The 24,035-nt window shown below is 42.3% G+C and overlaps 1 protein-coding gene across 7 annotated transcripts in view; it reads left to right on the forward strand.

The window, feature by feature from the left end:
* Nucleotides 1–24,035, forward strand: part of LOC124711768 (ankyrin repeat domain-containing protein SOWAHA) — a 624,792-nt gene that overhangs the window by 22,649 nt on the left and 578,108 nt on the right. For 6 of the 7 annotated variants that reach the window (XR_007005522.1, XR_007005524.1, XR_007005523.1 and 3 more), the window contains exons 3-4: nt 3,339–3,764; nt 9,446–9,568. Coding sequence is in view for 4 of the 7 variants with exons in the window: in XM_047241985.1 (XP_047097941.1) it covers nt 3,339–3,764; nt 9,446–9,568 (549 nt within the window). In the remaining 3 variants the exon portion in view is untranslated. The remainder of the gene's footprint in view (nt 1–3,338; nt 3,765–9,445; nt 9,569–24,035) is intronic. The other variant, XM_047241992.1, reaches the window with a different exon arrangement.

Here is a 24,035-nt window from a genome sequence, read left to right on the forward strand (position 1 = left end):
ACATGAGGTAAGAAACATCTGAAGAAAGTAAAGTAAAGAGAAGCCAGCACATAAAGCTCTGGCTTTCATATTTCTTAAAAATGGTATCTTTGTAGTCAGTAATGCTGATTTACTGGTGAGTAATTGATTGTGATTGGTCAAATATTTGAGCTGTGCAAAAGCAAGACCCCTTATAAAGTACACCAGGGGTTTTTATCCAAATTTTTATAGCCAAAAATAGTGTCTAACATTGACAAATAGGATATCAATTGACCAGTGTGAGGTCTAGTTTTGCAAAATACTATTTAATTGCTTGAATTTAATTATTAATTAAGAAAAATCTATTTATTGACTGAAAATGTTTATTTCAGTATTATTTTTACTTTTTGGTGAATGAAGTTTGTGGAGGGAGCTTGATCTCTTACCTAGACCGTGGTCAACAGTAAGTTGAAAGCTGATGTTTTGTTTGGAAGTTTGTGTGATTCTGTAAGAAGCTATCTTACTACTCCTGGAGAGTGATTTAATATCTTCCATCAGTCGTATGTGGGAACAGTGAGTTTTGTGTGACCTCACATATTCTACATTGTGACTGGCTGATATATGAAAATCTAGTAGATGCATAGTTGCTTTGTGTATTTGTAAAGCTGAAGTATCATTTTTGGTTGTTTCAGTAATCATACTTAGTAACAAAAATGTATGGTTTAATATGATGATACAGAGTGCTGAAGATCAGTAAAAAAATCATTTTAGGTATGATTTGTTGCAAAAACGTTTTGGGACATGTGACTCCACTGACGAAAACTGTTATCAAAAAGAAGTGTGTTGGAATTAGGATATTTTTGTCTGTAGAGCCATAGTTCTTTGTGTGGGAAATGAACTGGCATTTGAAGATTATATGTGAACCTTGGCTGTAAGAAAAGAGTCAAAATTCAATTTCAGCCTTGAGTAACTGGCAGTTACCAGTATTTGTGAACTGCTGGCCTCAGATTTACTAGATTTTTGTTTGGGAAGGGAGACAGTACCAAAAAATCACAGAGTTGGCATTATTTTTCACTTTGGTTTTTGCTATTTTCATGTCTCTACTCTTTCCACATGTTTCAGGCCGTCAGTTTGCATGTTTACATCCCAGGACACAATATCTGCCTTGGAAACTTGTGGAAGCCAAAGTGTATGGACTTATTTTGTGAATCTGCAACATCTAATGTGCCATCCATTTCACCTCCTTGATTACAATTGAAGCAAGGAACCTCTCTAGACAGTTGTGAAGAACTTTACAAAAGTCACTTCTCAGTTACCACCCTTCGTGAAATATCACTTGTTGGCTTTGGAAGTCACTATAGTTTTCTAGATCTTGTCTGAGGTACTTTCTAACTATTGATAGCAGAATTTACCTTGAACATATGACCATCATCAACATCTTTTTATCGTCCACTGCTGGATATTGGTCTTTACCAGACTTATGTCTTTATCATTTTGCAGCAAAGTTTGTCCTGTTTGTTCCTTTATGTTGTCAGTTCATTAACCATGAAGATGTCTTATAGACTACTCTTATCATGTGGAAGCCAACTCAAAATCTTCTTAGTCCATTTCCATCATTTCGTCACAGTATGTGCCCCGCTCTTCTCTAGTTCGGTTTCATAACAGCACTCAACTCCTATCTTTTCTCTTACTGTTTGTTTGTTTGTTTGTTTGTTTGTTTCTCTGTGCCTTCTGCGTCATGCTCAACATGCATCTTTCCACTGGCTGTTGAAAAATGCTCAAGTTCTGAACAGACTGCAAAATTATGTTTGTGTTTCACTTTCGTAAGTATTGGCTTTATACACTTTCATGTCAGTATAACTTTCACAAAAAAATTAGCTAGTGATGGCATCTGGTGACACCAGTTCCCTGTCACTCGAACTCTGTAAGTATGCAGGAGTGGCCACCCATGAAAGAAGTACTGCATAAGTTGTTCTTTCAATCTTGAGACTGGGAACTGACATGGAGTAGCTGAGCCCTCCACACTAAACTGTCCTGTGCAAATTTCTTCTTGTCTACTTTACTACTGCAGTCTACATCCATTTTAACAGACTTACTGTTGTCAATCCTTGATCTCCCTCTACAATTTTACTCTGACCCCCCCCCCTCCCCCTCCAATACCAAATGACATTTCCTTGAAGTCCCAGGATGTGTCCTATCAACTGATTCCTTCTTGTAGTCAAAACTAAACTAAACTCCACCCAAACAGGCCACGAAGGCCCAACGCTACCGACAGGCAATTGTATCATCCTCAGACCACAGGTGTCACCGGATATGGATAAGGAGTAGCACATGGCTGGCACACTGCCTTCCTGGCCGTATGGCAGTTTATGAGAGAGGCCAGAGCTCAATGAAGTAGCTCATCAGTTTGCTGTGTGCCCCCTGCTTGCCAACAGCACTCAGCAGACCGGATGGTCTACCATCCAAGTGTTAGCCCAGCCCGACAGCACTTAACTTTGGTGATCTGGCTGAAAATGTTGTTACCATTGCAATAAAGCTGTTGGCTTCTTGTAGTCAAGTTGTAACAGAAATTTCTTTTCTCTACATTTCGATTCAGTACCACCTCATTATCAATCTCTCCTCCTAAAAGCTTTTGTTGTCTTATTGTCTGAATTGTTCATCATCCACAGCCTACTTCCTCACATGGCTAAACTCCAGACAAATACCTTCAGAAAAGACTTCGTAACATATAAGTTTCTGTTGGATGTCAACAATGTTTTTTTTTTTTTTTTTTTGTTCGGAAATTCTTTTCGTGCTGATTTTAGCCTGCATTTTATATTCTCTCTGCTTTGGTTGTCAGCATTTATTTTTCTGGCCAAATAGCAGAACTCATCTAATAATTGTAGTGTCTCATTTCTTAATCTAATTTCCTCAGTATTTTGTTATTTAATTCAACTACATTGCATTACCCTTGTTGTACTTTCCTTGATATTCATCTTATAATATCTTTTCAAGAGACTGCCCATTCTATTCATTTCTCCTTCCAAGTTCTTTGCTATCTCTGGCAGTATTACAGTATCGTAGCCAAAACACAGTCATCCTATTCTTTTCCCATGAAATTTAATTCTCTTCCTGATTTTCACTTTTGTATCCACTTGCTCAGTGGACATATTGAATAATATTGGGGTTAGGCTACAACCCCACCTTTCATTTACTGCTTTCCTTCCACGTCTTTCGCCTCCTTTGACAGCAGTCTGGTTTTTGTATAAGTTGCAGATAACCTTTGACTCCATAATTTTATCTGTATTACCTTTTAGATTTTCAAAGCATAAATATTCACGTTAAAACCAGACCAGTGAAGAAGACCCCTTGGAATGCAGAGAGGCTTATCTCGCTTTCAGGGGGAGAAGTACCTGATCCTGAAGAAGAAACACCGTATCCCCGGAGCGGTGAGTCCTGGGGGCTACGCCTCTCCCTCGCCATCTCCGTCGCCTTCTCCGTCCGTGGAGTCGATGGTGAGCAGTCCGGGCGGCTTGCAGTACGTGTCCAGCGAGTCCCTGGTCTCGCCGACTCGCCAGCCGCCGCCGTACCGGCCTCCCCCGACGCTGGGCGCCAGCCCCCAGCCGCCGTCTCCACAATACCGCGAACCGCCCCCTCCGGCTGCTCCGCCGCAGTTACAGGGTGGCGGCGAACCCGCTGCACCCGAGCCCACGCCCCCGGTGCCCCCGCGCCGCAAGAGCAGCGACAGGATCAGAACCGAGAACAAGGAGAACATCGACGTCACCAAGCGCCCAAAGGCTGCGGGAGCTGAACCAGCTGGCAAGGAGGTGAGTCTTCCTCCTATTTTGCGCTCTCATCCAATGTAGTGAGACCTGAAACCACATTTCATTGTGTTCACTGTCACCGGAATACTCCAAGTAACCAGACTAATCACTAGTACCTTGCACGGCGTTTGAGAAGCAAACCAGCATAAGGCGTGATATATGGATCATTCTCAAGGGAAGAAAATCATAAGCATATGATCTGTGGCCAATGTGTTCTGAGGTACAGCTGTTTGAGACTGCCAGCAATGAGAACGGTGCAGATGCTAGTGAGTCAACAAATCGTTGTTTTACTTTCCCATTGAGGTAATTTTTCTTTATATACTACTGGCCATTAAAATTGCTACACCAAGAAGAAATGCAGATGATAAACGGGTGTTCATTGGACAAATATATTATACTAGAACTGACATGTGATTACATTTTCACGCAATTTGGGTGCATAGATCCTGAGAAATCAGTTCCCAGAACAACCACCTCTGGCCGTAATAACGGCCTTGCTACGCCTGGGCATTGAGTCAGACAGAACTTGGATGGCTTGTACAGGTACACCTGCCCATACAGCTTCAACACGATACCACAGTTCATCAAGAGTAGTGACTGGCGTATTGTGACGAGTCAGTTGCTCGGCCACCATTGACCAGACGTTTTCGATTGGCGAGAGATCCGGAGAATGTGCTGGCCACGGCAGCAGTCGAACATTTTCTGTATCCAGAAAGGCCCGTACAGGATGTGCAACATGCGGTCGGCCATTATCCTGCTGAAATGTAGGGTTTCGCAGGAATCGAATGAAGGGTGGAGCCACGGGCCGTAACACATCTGAAATGTGACGTCCACTGTCCAAAATGTGCCGTCAATGCGAACAAGAGGTGACCGCGACGTGTAACCAACGGCGGCACTCCATGCCATCACGCCGGGTGATACGCCAATATGACGATGACGAATACACGCTTCCAATGTGCGTTCACCGCGATGTCGCCAAACACGGATGCAGCCATCATGATGCTGTAAACAGAACGTGGATTCATCCCAAAAAATGACGTTTTGCCATTCGTGCACCCAGGTTCGTTGTTGGGTACACCATCGCAGGCGCTCCTGTCTGTGATGCAGCGTCAAGGGTAACCGTAGCCATGGTCTCCGAGCTGATAGTCCATGCTGCTGCATACGTTGTCGAACTGTTCGTGCAGATGGTTGTTGTCTTGCAAACGTCCACATCTGTTGACTCAGGGGTCGAGACGTGGCTGCACGATCCGTTACAGCCATGCGGATAAGATGCCTGTCATCTAGACTGCTAGTGACACGAGGCCGTTGGGATCCGGCATGGCGTTCCGTATTACCCTCCTAAACCCACCGAGTCCATATTCTGCTAACAGTCACTGGATCTCGACCAACGCGAGCAGCAATGTGGCGATACGATAAACCGCAATCGCGATAGGCTGCAATCCGACCTTTATCAAAATTGGAAACGTGATGGTCCGCATTTCTCCTCCTTACACGAGGCATCACCACAACGTTTCACCAGGCAACGCCGGTCAACTGCTGTTTGTGTATGAGAAATCGGTTGGAAACTTTCCTCATGTCAGCACGTTGTAGGTGTCGCCACCGGCGCCAACCTCTTGTGAATGCTCTGAAAAGCTAATCGTTTGCATGTCACAGCATCTTTTTCCTGTCGGTTAAATTCCGCGTCTGTAGCACGTCATCTTCGTGGTGTAGCAATTTTAATGACCAGTAGTGTAGTAACTAACTACGAGGGCTGTTCGGAAAGTAAGATCCGACCGGTCGCGAAATGGAAACCGCTGTGAAAATAAAGAAATTTTTATTTGCGATAGTTAGCCATATACTTTTCAGCTACTTCTCTACATCAAGTTTTTGTATGTCCATCCTTTTGACTGAGGTCTTGGGGACCACAGTCGTTCAGTATTGTAACAAAATGAAACGCCTACAGCCGTCCTTGTGACCTTATTTATGGTGTAGCTAATATTTTCGGCGCTTCAATGCGCCACGTTTAGGCCTTAGTTGATGCTGAAGAGGTTGTCACGATCCACTACACGCTGCATCAGTGGCCAACATAACTGGTTTACGCAGACTTTCTTTAACTGTGATGTAGGCATTCCAACCATCAACTGCCAACTTGATGGTTGGATTGCTGACAGCAAAGTTACAGGTAGTCTGTGCAAACCAGTTATGTTGGCCACTGATGCAGCGTATGGTGGATCGTGACAACCCTTTCAGCATCAACTAAGGCATGAAGATGGCGCACTGAAGCGCCGAAAGTGGTAGCTACAGGATAAATAAGATCATAAGGACGGCTGTAGGCGTTACATTTTCTTACAACTTCTTAGTCTCTGCACATTCCTCATGATATAGAGAACAGAACTTCAGCTAACCGTAGCCTTCGTGTTGGGTAGGAATCGGCGACGTTGGCACAGGACCAAAGTCATACGTTCTTTTACCACTAGGTTTCTCAGCTCTTGGATTGCGTGAAGACAGCTGGACTCGCGAAAAAATATGCTTGACTTGAAGTTCTGTGCTCTATATCATGAGGAATGTGCAGAGACTTAGTCCTTTCGAGAGTGCATCAGATTTGGTCGTTAAATGAACATCTTCCATTTACTGTGGCAAAAGAATCACATTAACTGATAACGACTCTGAAAGTTACCATCCTCAGCAATATGGAGACTGTCGCCACCCTTGTGTGAAGTGCGCATTCAAATGATCAACGTGGCAAACGGTGAGTTTCAAACAGCTGCATGTCGGAAACCATTGAGGGAAGACCTAACCTCTTTTGTGATATTTCCGTTGAGTACTCGCCATACTATCAAACCATAACTTCCTCCTAAAACACCACGTACGTTTGGCGAAGGCGTAAACATACGTATCAGACACAGAACTTATATGTTATGTAACAAGGTCAGTGTTTTCATCATCAACTAATAGGAAAAATTGTTATAGCTTGTGGTTCTAGGACTGTACGTCCTTCTTTTTCATATAAAGAAACGAATAATCAAAACGGTTATTAAACAAAATCACAGTGCGTTATTTGAGGGCATTACTACAGATTAAGCATGCTTTAAATAAACAAATGAAAATTGTTACCACTTAATTTGGTACATACAATGTTTCGGATATTTATTGAAAATGTTGCTGCTTTGCCTAATGTATTTTGCACGGAAAAAATTTAAAGTCCTACCTGCGATGAAAAAAGTCCGGATTTGGAAGCCGATATATCCACGTCTTGATGCAATTAAAATTTATTTTGCGACGAGAAGGTAGAAGACGTACAGCTTTTGGCTAGAAAGACTCCAGGTAGATGAGTATCAAAATTTGATGTAATATCTTTGCGTCCGTTCCACGTGAAGCCGTGATGTTCGAAATTCGTAAGCTTCATTGAATGTGATAGTCAGGGGATACTCTTTTATTAATGGAAGTAATTTGTTAACCATACAGTTTGGCGAACTGTGTTTCAGTGTCAGCGTATGGTTTCTTTTAACTCGAAGTGCTCGCAGTTCTGAACTGGAAGTATTCTACGACAGAGATATTTTCTGAAATATAAGCATTACATATGACATGTGTGAATGAGTACTGCCTCGTTTATTTGAAAGTTCGGTATCGTTAACTGATGAAACAGAAAAGAGGAGAGCGAAATAAACGTAATCGAGGTACCGTTTGCATACTAGTCGTAATGTATAATGGGTGTCCCTTGTAAGAATCGTGAGGCGCATTTTCTCTGGTGTTTCGGCAGATATCTGCAATTTCGTTTTTGCATTGTGTAGCTGCAGTCAGTCCAAAGAAATAGTTGTCGCGTCTTTCATAAGACGCCCATTGTCGACGAAAAGCATCTGTTTGTATCCAGCTACCACCAAATTATTTTTAAAGCGGTTTTACGTGCCCATTGATAGAGCGGTACCAAATTAGTCTATTTCGCTATTCGTTTTATCGATATATATTATAACGGGAACAGTAAAACACAAAATGTAATCGGTAGTCACCAGCAGCGAATGAGCAGCTGTGCTGCACGGCAATAGCAATAGCAGTCAGCGCGGGCCAGGACGGTGCTGTCGCTGCTGGGGTACTGGTTATTCAACGTGGTTTCCTGTCCTTGTTAATACATGTCGATGGAATGAATATCGCACTAGATTAATTTGGGACCGCTTTATCGAATGGACACGTAAAATTCCGCTTTAAAAATATTATTATTATTATTATTATTTTTGTTGTAGCTTGACACAAATCAATACTTTCCGTAGTCACTGGACGTCACATGGAAGGCGCGATGAGCAGTAGGGTTGACTACAGCTTTCTTTCTTTCTTTTGCTACCGCCTTTATCCCACATTGTGCGCAGGGTTGGCAGGGTTAAGTACGGAATTGGCATGGTTAATTTTAAGGGGTGGCCGGATGACCTTCCTGCCGCCACCCCATACCCCCCCCCCCCCCCCGGGACGGAATTAGTGTACCCCAGCTGTCTGCGTCTAGTGTAAATCGTGAAAGAGTGTGAATGTGTTTCAAATGTCTGCGAGTCGTGTAACTGAGGTGGTACGTGGGGACCGGCCCGGTATTCACCTAGGAGGACGTGGAAAACCGCCTAAAAACCACATCCAGGCTGGCCGGCACACCTCTGCCGTCGTCGTTAATCCGCCGGGCGGATTCGTTTCGGGGCCGGCGCGCCTACCCGAGTCCAGGAAGCACCGCGTTAGCGCTCTCGGCTACTCTGGGGGGTTAGGGTTGACTACAGCTACACAATGGAAATACGAAATTGCAGATATCTGTCAAAACACCAGACAAAACGGGCCTGATGACGCTTAGGAGTGATCTTCTGTACATACCACGAAGTTTCATTAGCTGGTATCCAGTGACACGACCTGTTGAAAGAGGAATATGGTAAATTCCATGCAGTTGTCGTACCAAGATTATTTCTTTGTGTGGTAGTTGAAACCAACGATTTGGGACAAAATTCGTTTTTCTCCTTTTTGAGGCGGTTCAGAAAAACTTGTTCTGCGGTTTCCTGTCCACTAGTAAGCACAATTATTCATAAGGTTACTTGATAAATTGGGACTGCAGTTGCTTAAACGATTTAGTCTTACTAGAGCTTCTTGTATCCACACGTATAATTGGGTAATTGGGAGTTAACTGTCTTGTTAGGTTTTGCCATCAGAGAGAATTACGTGGAGAATGTGTGGACGGTAGGTATTTACTACAGAATATTTTGTCCGAAGTCTCGGTTGACCGAAAACGTGTTTGTGCTTCTTATAACACTGAGGAATGCTGAATGTGAATCCTGTGTGTTCTTATACAAATAAAATTTGCCTAATAATCGCATGATACAAATAACTTTGGCTTCGTTGGCTAATCTGCGTTTAATGCATAGCTGGTTTTCTTCCTTTCTTTAACGATGTAATAGGTCTCGTCGCATGCTGTGAGGATTACCTGTGCGCCGATGTCCAAGTTGGTGACTGCTGTCTTACACATGCAGTTGTTTTTTATTATGCTTTCGTTTTCAACAACTCGTTCTGAAATGTATATTTTGTCTCTGTCACGATATTGACTTTCTTGAGAAGTGGCAAGATTGACTGTCAGTGCAGTCACAAACGGCCATTTGGTTGATTTTCCTCTCATTCGATCCCTGCTGCATGCCGCCGTGGGTGCCCAAAAGCAAGTAGTTTACAGACGTGTGTGGTTGTTGGACTAGGACGCTGGCGATCCTCCGGAACAGCTGAGCGTGAAGGAGCGCACTCAGGTTTTCAACAGGCTGGCCACCGAGGTGGACCTGCACAGGGCGCAGGCGCAGCCGGCCAAGAAGAAGCCCGAGCGGGTAAGTGGCGGGCTAAAGAGCGCCGGTGGCGGTGGCACGTCTTCCGCGCCCTGTCCTCTGTCTGCCTGCTTCTCATCTCACGCTGCCTTGCCTGCCTTCCTTCCCCTGTTAGCCGACCGAGTAGTCACGTGACCGTCTCGGCCTAGTCGCTGTCGCTTGTCTTGTGCTGCATTCTCTTCTCTAAAACGACTAACGGCTCTGTCTGCCGTGCGGACGTGAGCCAGTTAACGTATTAACGGCATCCATTACGTAAATTATAATACAGTCTAAAATGTCTACAATATTAGTTTTTGTTCGAGCTTCGAGTAATTAGAGATAATCCAGAGGTTTCCGAACATGCATTCTTCTCAAACATCATTCGCAAAGGGAACAGGGAAGGGGGAATTCAGATAGTGGTACCAGAAGTACTCTCCGCCACACATCGTCAGACGGCGTGCGGAGTATTGATGTAGATGTAAATTTTACTTACGAGGTTGTCAGTGTTTTTCGTTTGATTTGTGTAAACATCCCAGGCTGGAGTCGAAATGTGAAAAGATCTGTTTCAGTAGTTACTTGCGAAATTGTGACTCCATAACAACTATGCTCGAATCAAAGGAATACCGATTTAGCGTGATTATAGCGTAACAGCTGCAGCCAGAAAAATATCACCCAAAGATAGTAAGTTCCAAAATAATGTAGTCAGACGTTCTACACCCTTTTTTGTTTTAAATATGGTGGATACTCCGCACCAGCTGCTCACGTATGTCTTCATATTTAGTTTACGTTTCTCACATATACTTAGGGTTTTGCGAGAAAATGCTGAGTCATTTGTGTACCGGACAACTTGACAGTAATTTTTTACCAGTGGTGTCCAACCGTCCGCTCAACAGAAGGCCTCAGTTTTCGCGTTATCATACTTCTTTTAAGCTTAATTTTGTTACCTAAATCAAGTAAGTTGCTAAAGATCACTGAAACGAATTGCAAATTTAGCCTATACAGTCCAGTGCCATTCTTAGAGGGTAAATGTTCCAAATCGCGTTCTGAGCGGCAAAAATGACGATGAATAGAAGTCTTTCGTGAAAACCTTTATCATTCTCGTGATACATCATTTGTTTTATCTCAGAACATACAGGAAAATCTGGTAGCACCAGTTCCTTAAATTTGCAACTATACACACAATAATGTTTTCGTAATAATTATAACGTGCTAGAGGAATTATGGGGCTCCATCAAATTGGTTATTCTCGCGGCGGCAAGAACTCTGAGGAAAAACAGGGAAAGTGGTGACTAAAAGCAGAATATCCTACTTAAGTTTTCGGTAACTTTTGCGCTGTTATTATTAACTGCAAAATTAGCCCCATTACAAAAGAGAGAAAAATAAGGCATTGCAGTCATAATACAGCAGCTCAATGAGAACGGAGAAAACTTTTATAGTTCGATCACTTTTAAAAATAAACCGAAGGATGTATATCTGCTGGTCAGATCATACTCTTTGCGACGTATATATCATCTCTTCACCTATTGTTAATGATCAGGTAGTCACGTATGCGACACGTCAGTTTAAGAAACAGAAGAACAGTGAAAAAATGTGTTAGACTAACAGGTACATAGTCGGTTCGAAAAATAAGTTTAAAAATGATATTTTATACCTCGTGTTCTTGAGTTAGCTATTGAATTACGTGTATCTTGTACAGTCATATTAATGTATGTGAAGTTTCGAAATTTACGTTGGCTCTAACGAAAACTAGTTTTGTGGACTATAGACGTATTATTATTTACACTATGATTTCTCTCTGTCTCAACTGTCTACGTACAACGACTTTCAGCTCTTTTCTCTAATTTTTATCGTCTTGTTGAAAATAATTAGAATGATTGTCATTTCTTCTGATCTGTCCATTTCACTCAGTGCTGTCTGCTTCATTTTATGGCTTCCCTGCAACAATAAATATGTACCACTAATTTCATACTTTTATACTATGTAAAAAGTTGTAGTGCCTGTTTCTTACTGGTGTCGGTATTACTTCTTCCTGCTTGTTAGCCACTATCGGTTTCTGCTTTTATGCTGTTCTGTGTTTTGAAAGCTTCGTTCGTCATAATGTTTACTGGATCGTTCTGTCTTCTTCGTTCTGAATTAGCGATTGTGGTCTGTATTTGTAAGTAGGACGAAAATGGTGGTGGACTTGAGACAACACAGTGGAATGAGTCATTGTAAGAAATGCTACACTGACAACGATTTCTCGTAGCTGCGTTTCTTAACATCTTAATATGAACAATTGTTGCGTAATAATATAATAATCTGCTTTAAAAGTGGTATATCTGTGATATTGACGAGTGAGAATTGCTCGCTTTTTTGAAAATATAGTAGCAGAGATGTTGCTTAGAAGTAATAAAACTTACACTTTTTAGAAATAAGGTCGCATGGATTCGCATAATTCGTAGTATGGAACCGGAGGCAGTAACATTTTTTTGCGTGTATTTATTGAGCTGAAATAATTGAAAATATCTCATTCTCTAGAATGTCTTATTGAAAATTTGCCCCGTAAGAGATTTATCTCGATGGAAAACGGTATGGTTAATACTCAATTTGTAAAATTTTTTTACAATGCAACGAAAGTTGCTGTCGTCGATTACAGCATGGTGTCCACGGATGTATTTCTTGGTTAAACTGTTGCCATTAAAATGTAAACCCCATGTGATGGCGTGCACACCAATTACTCTCCATGTTACTGATGGTTTGTAGGCCCACGCTTCCCGTAACTAATTGGGACACTCTTCCAAGATCCAGCCAGAAGTCACATCACTCAAGTTATGATTTCAACGTTTTTATCGCGCTGAAAAAAGTCTTGGTGATCATCGCTTCACCGCGGTTGATAAAAAGTTAATCTAAACGATTTTTCAGACATGTTCCATGGTTTCGTAAATCACCATTATTCACCACAATAATAAAGGTACCTTGAGCAGAAACGTGTTTGCCTGGATTGGAAAAGATTTCAAGTTACATCCATCTACATAAAATATAAAAGAACTTGTCTGAGGAACTACGTTTTCTATATCACTCACTTCTGTTTGTAAGAATTCTACCACGTACCGGAATCCAGAGTTATAACAATATGACGTAAGCGGAACAAAATGAAACTTTGTATGGAAACCAGCGTGGGTTCTAAAATCATTAACCATGCAAAGCCTAACCCTCGTACTCCGCGGATGATGTGTATTGAGATGACCTGTGTTCGTAAACTTTCTAAAATATTTTGGTACAGTAAAATTCCTTAGCGACGTTCCTTAAATGAGGTAAGTTTGTATGTGAGATTCTAACCAGGTATTCAGCTCTCTGTCTTGTACGACGAGTACATTGCCCTTTGTGGAGAGTGGACTACAAATACAAAACTAATATCTGGTGTGCCACAGAAAAGTGTAATACTACGATTTCTGTACAAATCATAGAATAATTTCTTAACGGACAGTGCTGCTCGTAAGATGAGTGTTGCGAAACGCGGAGGATCTATGATAATTTGTGCAGTAACTGGCAGCTGACACAGAACGCCGATAAAAGACAATGTTTAATTAAATTATTGGTGATAAACAACTGGAAACAGTGGCAACCGTAAGATACTTGGGAGTAACCATCCGGAGCAACCCATGGTGGAATGACCACATAAAACTAATCGTGGGAAAAACGGGAGAATCTTGAGGAAATGGAATTCATCCTCGAATTAAATGGCTTCCCAAACACTTGTAAAAACGAGTCTGAAGTATTGTTCATCAGCCTCGGACCCTTACCAGGTTGGGTTAACAGAAGAGATCCAAAGAAGAGCGCCATGTTTCACTGTGGACTTGTGTGAACGAGAACTTTACAGAGATGCTCAACAAACTCTAGTGGCAGACCCTAAAAGATAGCCATTGCGTGTCATAGACAGTTTTACTGTTGAAATTCCGCGAGTGTAAGTTCCAAGAAGACTGCCAGTATTACTTCATCCCACATATGTCTCCGGAAATATCCACTGCAAGGAAATCCAAATCTGAGAAACGCAGAGGTTTATCGACAGCCGTTATGCACGCACGTCATTCGCGAATGGAACAGTGAAGAGAGAAATGCTGCTAGAAGCATCCTCAACCCTCAGGGAAGTTTTTCGGCACAATTCCTGTTTATGTTGTATAATAATGACTTGAACAGGCAATGATGATAATAACCTCAAACTTATCGCTGGTGAAGCATTTATTTGTAATGAAGTACGTTAAAAAACAGCAAAAACAATAGCTGCACATATTCTGTCTAGTCTTCATATGATTTCAAAGTGGCACGAAGATAGACAATATCAGTGAGTCACAGTTGGAATCGGTCAACTCATACAAATATGTGGGTAATAATTTATAGAGTCCTGAAGTAAAACTAATTCGTGTGTTCAGCCATGGGTAAAGCAGGTGGCATACTTAGGATCATTGGTAGTATACCGGAAAAGTGCAATCTGCAAAGGAGGTAATTTACAAAATACTCGCTCCATTCATCCTATAACATTGCTCACGTTTTCAGTGTTGGGGATCCGTACCTATTAGGACTTTAGGGAATATCGAACATGCACAAAGATGGGCAGCGCGAATTGTTACATGTTTGTTTGACGCTTGGGAGAATGTCACACAGATCGTAAAAACTTGAACTGAGAGACACTTGAAGGTAGACGCAAACTACCCTGCGAAAGCGTGCTTGCACAGTTTCAAGCGCCAGATATAAGTGACGAATTTAGAAATATACTACAGTGTACGTGTCGTTCCCGCAGAGACAATGAAGGCAAGACAGCGCCAAAGGCATTTAAGCAGTTATTCTTCCCCGCTTCCTACGTCAGTGGAAACGGAAGAAACCGTAACGTGCTGCGATGGGAAGTACCATCTGTCATGCACTGCGCAGTTATTTCCAGATTATAAATGTTGATGTAAAATCTCTTCACTCTCCCCAGCAGACGATTCGTCATGCGACTCTAGCTGGAATATATCACCAACGAACAGTGAGATCTTTAAGTTTCACATACCATTGATGAGAAGTTCCAGCATCAGTTTGTGGAGACTGGAATTGGGTGTCACTGTCAGGAACAATTCTTATGTGTTACAAGGAGTTAGTCTAAAAACAAGCCGTCGTGGAACGTAATGTCTGCAAATTGACGGTAAATTGCTATGCTGAACTTAGCTGGCAAGCTGGAAATGTACTGTGCAACAGTATTAGATCCTGAGTTCTTCCCTTCTTGGGAGGTGCTTTTCCAAGCACCCATCTCAACACGTATGGACTCGGAGAAGCCAAGGCGTATATTGGTCATTTCAGTGTACTCAAATGTTGTAGGAGTGAGGCTCGAGGCCCTCCCTGCCGTCGTGATTCCGGCGAATGCTGCGTTAGTTCCTTAAATAAGCCCCTTGCAGAAGATTGGGATTTTGATAAAGATCGTTTGCGGAATGTTAGTGCATCTGCGGTGATAATTTCAAAGTATTCTAACTCGGTAATGGAAGAGGGGAAAACCGCCATACCGCGTATATAATGTAATCCAGTACCCTCTGACACCGCAATAGATGTCAGCGATTGCGTTATTTGATGTGTTTTGTGGTTTTTGTTGTTACCTGAGCTTCTGTTTTTGTAAAGTAAGATATGATTACCTGTGTCAAATTGAGTCGTCTAGTCTTGCGTCTAGGTAGCCTACTTACAGTACGGCCATACGACTTTAGCGGACAGTTGATAACCGTTATTAATCTCAGTTCCTAGGACCGGTAGCATTTTTGCTGTCAATATTTCTGTTCGCAGGCGCACTCCAAGTGTCTTTCATTATCTCAACTTTTCCTATGAAGTTTTCTGAAGTACTTATTCTCTAGGACAGTCATTACTATAACTGTTCGTTTATATTTCTTGATTCTTCAGACATAGTCCTCCACCCCCCCCCCCCCCCACACACACACACACACCCGTTAAGACATGTAAGTTGATTCCTGAAAGTTATGCCTCGTTCTCCTTCTGCGTGATAAGGAGCTCTTTTCTCTGCCATCCTTTCAGTGACATCTGGTCATAAAATCAACGCAGGATTTTCTTGGAACAAATATTGTGGCAAATGCGCCTCCTGGTTGCTCTCTAACTCGAAGGATTCATCACTCGTTACTCATCTTGTTTGATCTGATAACAGACTATAATCATCTAAAGTTTTCTCTAATAATATGGTGCCAAGGTTGTAATGTATAAAGCAACAATTTCATCACAGGATAGCTTTTTATTTGGTTTTACACTTGACGTCACCATTAACGATTCTCTATGAACTTCGTATATCTACTCCACAAAGTAATTACGCATTTCGATTGCCTGTAATCAGAGAGTAAAAAGTTAATGATTTAAATAGTGAATGTGCGTTGGAAAAAACATTATAGGCGAGGCAAGTATGATTACCCGTTGATTCAGTGGAGTTACTAGGTAGACAGCATCATTAACCACTACAATAAATTCTCTGGAAGTATTAACGGGCACTCATAAAACTACTTGTCGTAGGCGTGGCGTAGATAAGTGCTTCTTGGCTTTAGCTGTGACCATGCAATACGGTCTCAGAAAGGCATTTTTACGCCTTGGGTTTACACGAACAACGTTTCGTATGTGTGATCAAAAACCAAATAAACATTTTTCAGAACAGAAAATTCATTTGTTTCTCAACACATCTTCCTATTTGAACCATCTAGCTTCATTCGTTTTTCATTACGTTTGCAGAATAGATTTTGTTGAACTCTGCAAAATGCTCATTTCCAGCAACTTATGAAATGAGACACGCATTGGCTTACGGAGAGTTAGTCGTGTAGTGATACTGATACTGTACCTATTGTTTGTATAGTCGGCAACAGCACACGTAAGCTATTTATTCTTGCTGCTATTCTGTAGGAAGGAATACTGCAAGCATGCTAACTCAACACGAGATTTAAAATGATCGAAATTGTAATTTTAGATAGGTGTCGTCACGGCAGTGGAGAAGTAATCTATAAACTAAGGTAAAAAGATAGCCTCTCAATTATTTTTTGATTTGGTGACGTGATGATCCTAATGACCGGAGAGGTGTGGTCGTTCAGTATGTCGTCCACAGTTACAACGTTATTGACTGGATGTGAAACACAGTTTCAAGAGGTGACGTATAATAGGAAAATGTAAATGTGTGCCGGCCGGAGTGGCCGAGCGGTTCTAGGCGCTACAGTCTGGAGCCGCGCGACCGCTACGGTCGAAGGTTCGAATCCTGCCTCGGTCATAGATGTGTGTGATGCCCTTAGTTTAGTGAGGTTTAAGTAGTTCTAAGTTCTAGGAGACTTAAGTCCCATAGTGCTCAGAGCCATTTTTTTAAATTTTTTTGTAAATGTGTAAATCGTCCAGAAAGCGCCGCAGTTGTCTGAATAATCCTAGTATGAAATGTGACAGCTGCTTCAAAGTATATATTGGCTTTCCTTTAAGCTTCATCTTAATATACGACCAGACATTTTCGATCGAATTTGCATCCGGATACATTGCAGGTCAATCCATCATGGACAACCCATTGTCTTGTTTCCTCGCTGTACAGAGACGGCTGCGATGTTCCGGATTATTATCCTCTTGAAGCCCCCCGTTTTCTTAACGGAACCTAGAAGACATTTTTCTTAAATATATAAATATAAGTGGCGCTTCAGATATTTTGCACTCATTTTAAACTGCAACGGACAAAACAAAAATCTCAACTCTCATACTGTTTATCTATACACTGTGCAAAAGCACATTGATTACGTATTCGAGACCACTACAAGAGACGTCGCTACGAACGTTACATTTAAAATTATGGCGTACACTTTCTTGTGGAACTGACTGTACTCTTCTTGCAGATCACAACATAACCTCTTGTCCGCATCACATGCTAGTGCATAAAATCACCTTTGCTTTCCACTAACAAAAGCAATGTACGAGGCGCCTTCCACCTGATGATGGTGGTTAATCATCGAAACGGTAGTGGGTAAAATAAGTCTCCGAGTGTGACGCAGATTTTTTTTTTTTTGTGTATATCGATTTGCTAAAGATCTGTGCATGTATTGAAAATGAAAACACACAATACGGAAATTGCCACAGAAACTTGGAATGCTCTTATGAGAGGTGATCAGTAGAAGCCGTGGAGATGAAACCGAGAGTGCATGTACTCGCGTTTCTTGTCCCATCTTGCTGAGGCTCGTCGAACCGGCAGCAATAAAAGCCTTTAATGCCAGTTTTGGGAGTAATTCCGTACTGAAAGCTCGGCTGCTTCGTCCTTACATCTCGTTAAGGCTAATTTGTATGGCTTTAGCGGATTACCGTCGCGGTGGCTGGGGCGGCTCCTGCCAAGCTCCCGATTAGCAGAGCTGTTCGGAGCAGGTGCGGGTTTGCCATAGTTGGAGCAAGTTGGAGACTCGTGCGGAATCGTCCTCGGAGGACCAAACTTCGCTTCCGTCCGTGGCCACTTAGACTGGATCCACACTATATTAATCAAAGCTGCTGAAAGCTTTTTATGCACGTTTAAATGTGTGTATTTACTTACGTGTGTTAATATCAGTTTTAGTCCTGTTACGGCATAACCGTGTTAGATCACATAACGTCAGTGCACGCTTCATTTTCATTCATTGTGTTCGAATATGCTTTTTATTTTGTTTGAAGGCGTTCTCATTTGTGCCATCTCGACTTACAGAACGAAGTATGTGCGAGGCGTCTACAATATTTAAAAAGAGAAGTTTAACGGTTTTGTACCCTGTACTACTAGCCCTCGTCTTTTTACGTACTTGATCCTCTGCTGCCTTCGCTACTTCATCCCTCAAAGCTGCCCATTCTTCTTCTACTGTATTTCTTTCCCCCATTCCTGTCAATTGTTCCCTTATGCTCTCCCTGAAACTCTGTACAACCTCTGGTTCTTTCAGTTTATCCAGGTCCCATCTCCTTAAATTCCCACCTTTTTGCAGTTTCTTAAGTTTTAATCTACAGTTCATAACGAATAGATTGTGGTCAGAGTCCACATCTGCCCCTGGAAATGTCTTACAATTTAAAATCTGGTTCCTAAATCTCTGTCTTACCATTATATAATCTATCTGATACCTTTTAGTATCTCCAGGGTTCTTCCATGTATACAACCTTCTTTCATGATTCTTAAACCAAGTGTTAGCTATGATTATGTTGTGCTCTGTGCAAAATCCTTGGGTAACAGAAGAAATATTGAATTTAATTGATGAAAGGAGAAAATATAAAAATGCAGTAAATGAAGCAGGCAAAAAGGAATACAAACGTCTCAAAAATGAGATCGACAGGAAGTGCAAAATGGCTAAGCAGGGATGGCTAGAGGACAAATGTAAGGATGTAGAGGCCTATCTCACTAGGGGTAAGATAGATACTGCCTACAGGAAAATTAAAGAGACCTTTGGAGATAAGAGAACGACTTGTATGAATATCAAGAGCTCAGATGGAAACCCAGTTCTAAGCAAAGAAGGGAAAGCAGAAAGGTGGAAGGAGTATATAGAGGGTCTATACAAGGGCGATGTACTTGAGGACAATATTATGGAAATGGAAGAGGATGTAGATGAAGATGAAGTAGGAGATATGATACTGCGTGAAGAGTTTGACAGAGCACTGAAAGACCTGAGTCGAAACAAGGCCCCCGGAGTAGACAACATTCCATTGGAACTACTGACGGCCTTGGGAGAGCCAGTCCTGACAAAACTCTACCATCTGGTGAGCAAGATATATGAAACAGGCGAAATACCCTCAGACTTCAAGAAGAATATAATAATTCCAATCCCAAAGAAAGCAGATGTTGACAGACGTGAAAATTACCGGACTCTCAGTTTAATGAGTCACAGCTGCAAAATACTAACGCGTATTCTTTACAGGCGAATGGAAAAACTGGTAGAAGGCGACCTCGGGGAAGATCAGTTTGGATTCCGTAGAAATGTTGGAACACATGAGGCAATACTGACTCTACGACTTAACTTGGAAGAAAGATTAGGGAAAGGCAAACCTACGTTTCTAGCATTTGTAGACTTAGAGAAAGCTTTTGACAATGTTAACTGGAATATTCTCTTTCAAATTCTGAAGGTGGCAGGGGTAAAATACAGGGAGCGAAAGGCTATTTACAATTTGTACAGAAACCAGATGGCAGTTGTAAGAGTCGAGGGACATGAAAGGGAAGCAGTGGTTGGGAAGGGAGTAAGACAGGGTTGTAGCCTCTCCCCGATGTTGTTCAATCTGTATATTGAGCAAGCAATAAAGGAAACAAAAGAAAAATTCGGAGTAGGTATTAAAATTCATGGAGAAGAAATAAAAACTTTGAGGTTCGCCGATGACGTAATTCTGTCAGAGACAGCAAAGGACTTGGAAGAGCAGTTGAAAGGCATGGACAGTGTCTTGAAAGGAGGATATAAGATGAACATCAACAAAAGCAAAACGAGGATAATGGAATGTAGTCTAATTAAGTCGGGTGATCCTGAGGGAATTAGATTAGGAAATGAGACACTTAAAGTAGTAAAGGAGTTTTGCTATTTGGGGAGCAAAATAACTGATGATGGTCGAAGTAGAGAGGATATAAAATGTAGACTGGCAATGGCAAGGAAAGCGTTTCTGAAGAAGAGAAATTTGTTAACATCGAGTATAGATTTAAGTGTCAGGAAGTCCTTTCTGAAAGTATTTGTATGGAGTGTAGCCATGTATGGAAGTGAAACATGGACGATAAATAGTTTGGACAAGAAGAGAATAGAAGCTTTCGAAATGTGATGCTACAGAAGAATGCTGAAGATTAGATGGGTAGATCACATAACTAATGAGGAAGTATTGAATAGGATTGGGGAGAAGAGAAGTTTGTGGCACAACTTGACCAGAAGAAGGGATCGGTTGGTAGGACATGTTCTGAGGCATCAAGGGATCACCAATTTAGTATTGGAGGGCAGCGTGGAGGGTAAAAATCGTAGAGGGAGACCAAGAGATGAATACACTAAGCAGATTCAGAAGGATGTAGGTTGCAGTAGGTACTGGGAGATGAAAAAGCTTGCACAGGATAGAGTAGCATGGAGAGCTGCATCAAACCAGTCTCAGGACTGAAGACCACAACAAACAACAAATAACACCCTGTACTGCCTCATTTTTAGGGATGCAGGTAGCTGTCACTGTAGAGAAATACAAATCCTCACGCTTCGTGGAAAGTAAGTGTGTGATGTCCTCAGGAAATGTGATTCATGAGTCACAACTAGATTCAGTGAAGTTATTGAATTATTTGGGAGTAAAGTGTGTAGAGGTACGAATTACAGCGATCGCTTACAGGGGGGTGGACAAAAATATGGGAACATCTCGAGAAATGCATGCATGACCATACATGCAGATGATAGCCAAGTCTGCAGGTTGCAGGCAAATTGCATTGTTGCGTTTGTTCACGAACGGTACCTCTGCAATGTCCTCAGTGTATAGCAAATGTCAGTCGTCGTCAGAACAGTATTCTGTGTAGTTGCGAGTGCATTATGTTGGAGCTAAGTGAATTCGAACGTGGGCAAATTGTTGATGCTCGCGTGGTAAGTGCTTCCATAACCAGGTAGACGAGGTGTTGGTGTTTCCAAGAGGCACCGTATCGAAGATTTGTACCGTGTACAAGGAAAGCGAAGAAGTACAGGTTGGAGAGCGGTCAATTGCTGATTTGGGAACGAAATAAAAAAATAACGAACGCTTAGGAACTTCCATTTGTATTTTTCTCATATTGGGCAATAATGGGAGTCTGTTTAAACAGTATATCTGGGAAATGTCTACTTTGACAATCCACACACTGCTGCTGTCGTTTTTTGAAATTCTCATGCACCCATTCAAGCATGTATTCTGGTATTCTTGCAGTTTCAGCCTTGATATTGTTCTGTAGGTCTTTCAGGGCGCTGGGACAGTTGCAATACACCTTTGACTTCAGGTAAACCCAAAGAAGAAATCGCATGGGGCTAAGTCTGGTGATCGTGCGGGCCAGTTTAGATCCCCCATCCGAGGGACAAACCTTCCAGGAAATGTTTGCTTCAAAAAATTCATGTTAATGCTGTGTGTGCAGTGGCACCGTCTTGTTGATACCAGGTACTCTGTAATTTCATTGCCTCGAAAGCCGGCTGGAAAAACTCTTGCAGCATAGTTAAATAACGATCCGAATTCACAGATACAGCTCGACAGTTTTCTTGGAAAAAGTAATGGCGAATGATGCCTACTCGTGATACGGCGCACAATGCAGTGACACGGTCTGAATGCAGGGGTCTCTGGTTAATTTTCCTGGGGTTCGTGTCGCTCCAATACCGTATGTTCCGTTTGTTCACATACCCACTGAGGTGAAAATGTGGCTCATCAAAAAAAAAAAAAACATATTTGCATCATGGGGTACGGTTGCAAGCATGTCTTCACAAGACGTTCTTAGTGTTACATAATCCCGTACTGACAACTGCTGGACCACGCACATTTTATATGGGTGAAAATTGAGTTCATTATGAAGAATACGGTGTAGAGAACGTCTTAAAATGCCAAGAGCAAGTGCGTGTTTCCGAGATGAGCTTTTCGGATGCTGCAATACTGCTGCTCTAACTCGTTCGAAATTTTGTGGTGGTGTAACGCTTCTCCCAGGTCCTCTTCGTACAGGTGACACATCCCCTGTTGTTCTGAATGCATTTACCAAATTTAAAATTTATTGCCGTCCAGTAACACGTCCCCGTGGGCGTACTGCAAATCGCAAACGAAAGGCACTGCACTGCACTGCACTGCAATGATCGAGTGGGAATTTGAGAAATACACTTCAACACGATATGAATGCTCCTCACGTGTCCACTGCATTATCGCATCTGGACAACAATTAAATACAAACCTCTCATCGGTCACTATAAACCACGCCCACTCTCCCCTGTATTCGACGTACAGTGCCGCCCAACGTGAATTCCAAAAAAGCAATTTACAGCGCTGCACCGTGTATCATCTGCGAAGTCGCAACACTGTCAAAAAAGTATGTTGAGTGATCGTGACAGGCGGCAGTTGAAGAATATTGTGACGATAAATTAGAGGACAACAGATGCATGCAGAACTGAATGTCAGACTCGCGAACCCCGTCAGCACCAAAACATCGTGAAGGAAAGTCCATAAGTAGGGAATTGCCACGGTGAAGTGGAATTCCAAGATCAGTCTTTAGTGATGCAGATGCCCGTAACGGGAAAACATGGTGCCATGCGATAAAACCTGGATTCTGGAGCAATGGAGGAATATCATTTGATCAGATAAGTCTTGTTTCATACAGTTCCCAACTTCTGGGCGAGTTCACGTCGCAAGAGTGGCACATGGCGGCGGTCCAATGATCATTTGGGCAGCCATATCGTGGTATTCCTTGGCCCCTATGATTACTTTGCAAGATCGTATTATTGCCAAGTATTATGTGACCGATTTGGCTGATCACGTCCATCCCGTGGTATAGCGTTTGTTCCGCAGTGGTGATGCTGTTTTCCAAGACAGGCCTCTATTCACACAGGTCGCATCGTCTAGGATTGGTTTTGTGAGCACAAGGATGGATTGTTGCATTCCACCTAGCCACCACAGTCCCTGATCTCGATGTTGTTGAGCCTTTGTGGTCTAGTTTGGAGAGACGGGTGCTGATCGCTGTCCACATCCATCGCCGTTACCTGAACCTGCCACTATTTTGCGGAAAGAATGTTATAAGATTCCTTTGAAAACAGTACAGGACCTGTACGTATCCAATACATAAAATGTATTGGCAGTTGTGAATATGGACAACCATCAACTGTATAATGGAACGACAACAATAAAAATTTTTCGCGAACAAGGACTCGATCCCGGATCTCCCGCTTGTCGCGAACGGTCGCTTTACTATTAATCTGTCCAAGCACGTGTCACGGCCAGGCCGAAAATTCCATATATCGTCAACTATGTGACTACAACCTGCACTTGTACATCCATTATGTGTATTGCCGTAGAGGTGAGACACTTTACTTGAAAGTCGCTTGCCCGGTGTTGGCGGATAAATACGATACTACAGTGCCTGTGTTGTTCAGACGTACGATGCAACGTTCTTGTGTACATACATGCGTGTATTTATCCAGTCGGAGACGATTGGAAGCTTCTTTTCATGTTAGGCATGATAGTGTATTGTGTTTTTGACGTTTCCATTTTTCTGTTCACCCCTGTCTGCTCGATAGTATGTAAACCTAGTGACAATTCATTGGTAGGCTAAATAGGAAAGTGCAGTTTTGTATAGGAACACTTTTACTGCATTATCAGTCGGCCCTTGTGGTATCCACATCATGTCGTACTGTAACAGCGGACATAGCGCATATACAAAGAAAGGCGGTGCGAATGGTCACAGGTTTATTTAGCTGGCGAGAGAATGTAACTGAAATGTTGCAGAATATTAACTGTGCCGGCCGGGGTGGCCGAGCGGTTCGAATCCTGCCTCGGGCATGAATGTGTGTGACGTCCTTAGGTTAGTTAAGTTTAAGTAGTT

The sequence above is a fragment of the Schistocerca piceifrons genome, chromosome 1 (assembly GCF_021461385.2).
Source record: "Schistocerca piceifrons isolate TAMUIC-IGC-003096 chromosome 1, iqSchPice1.1, whole genome shotgun sequence".
Classification (NCBI taxonomy): domain Eukaryota; kingdom Metazoa; phylum Arthropoda; class Insecta; order Orthoptera; family Acrididae; genus Schistocerca; species Schistocerca piceifrons.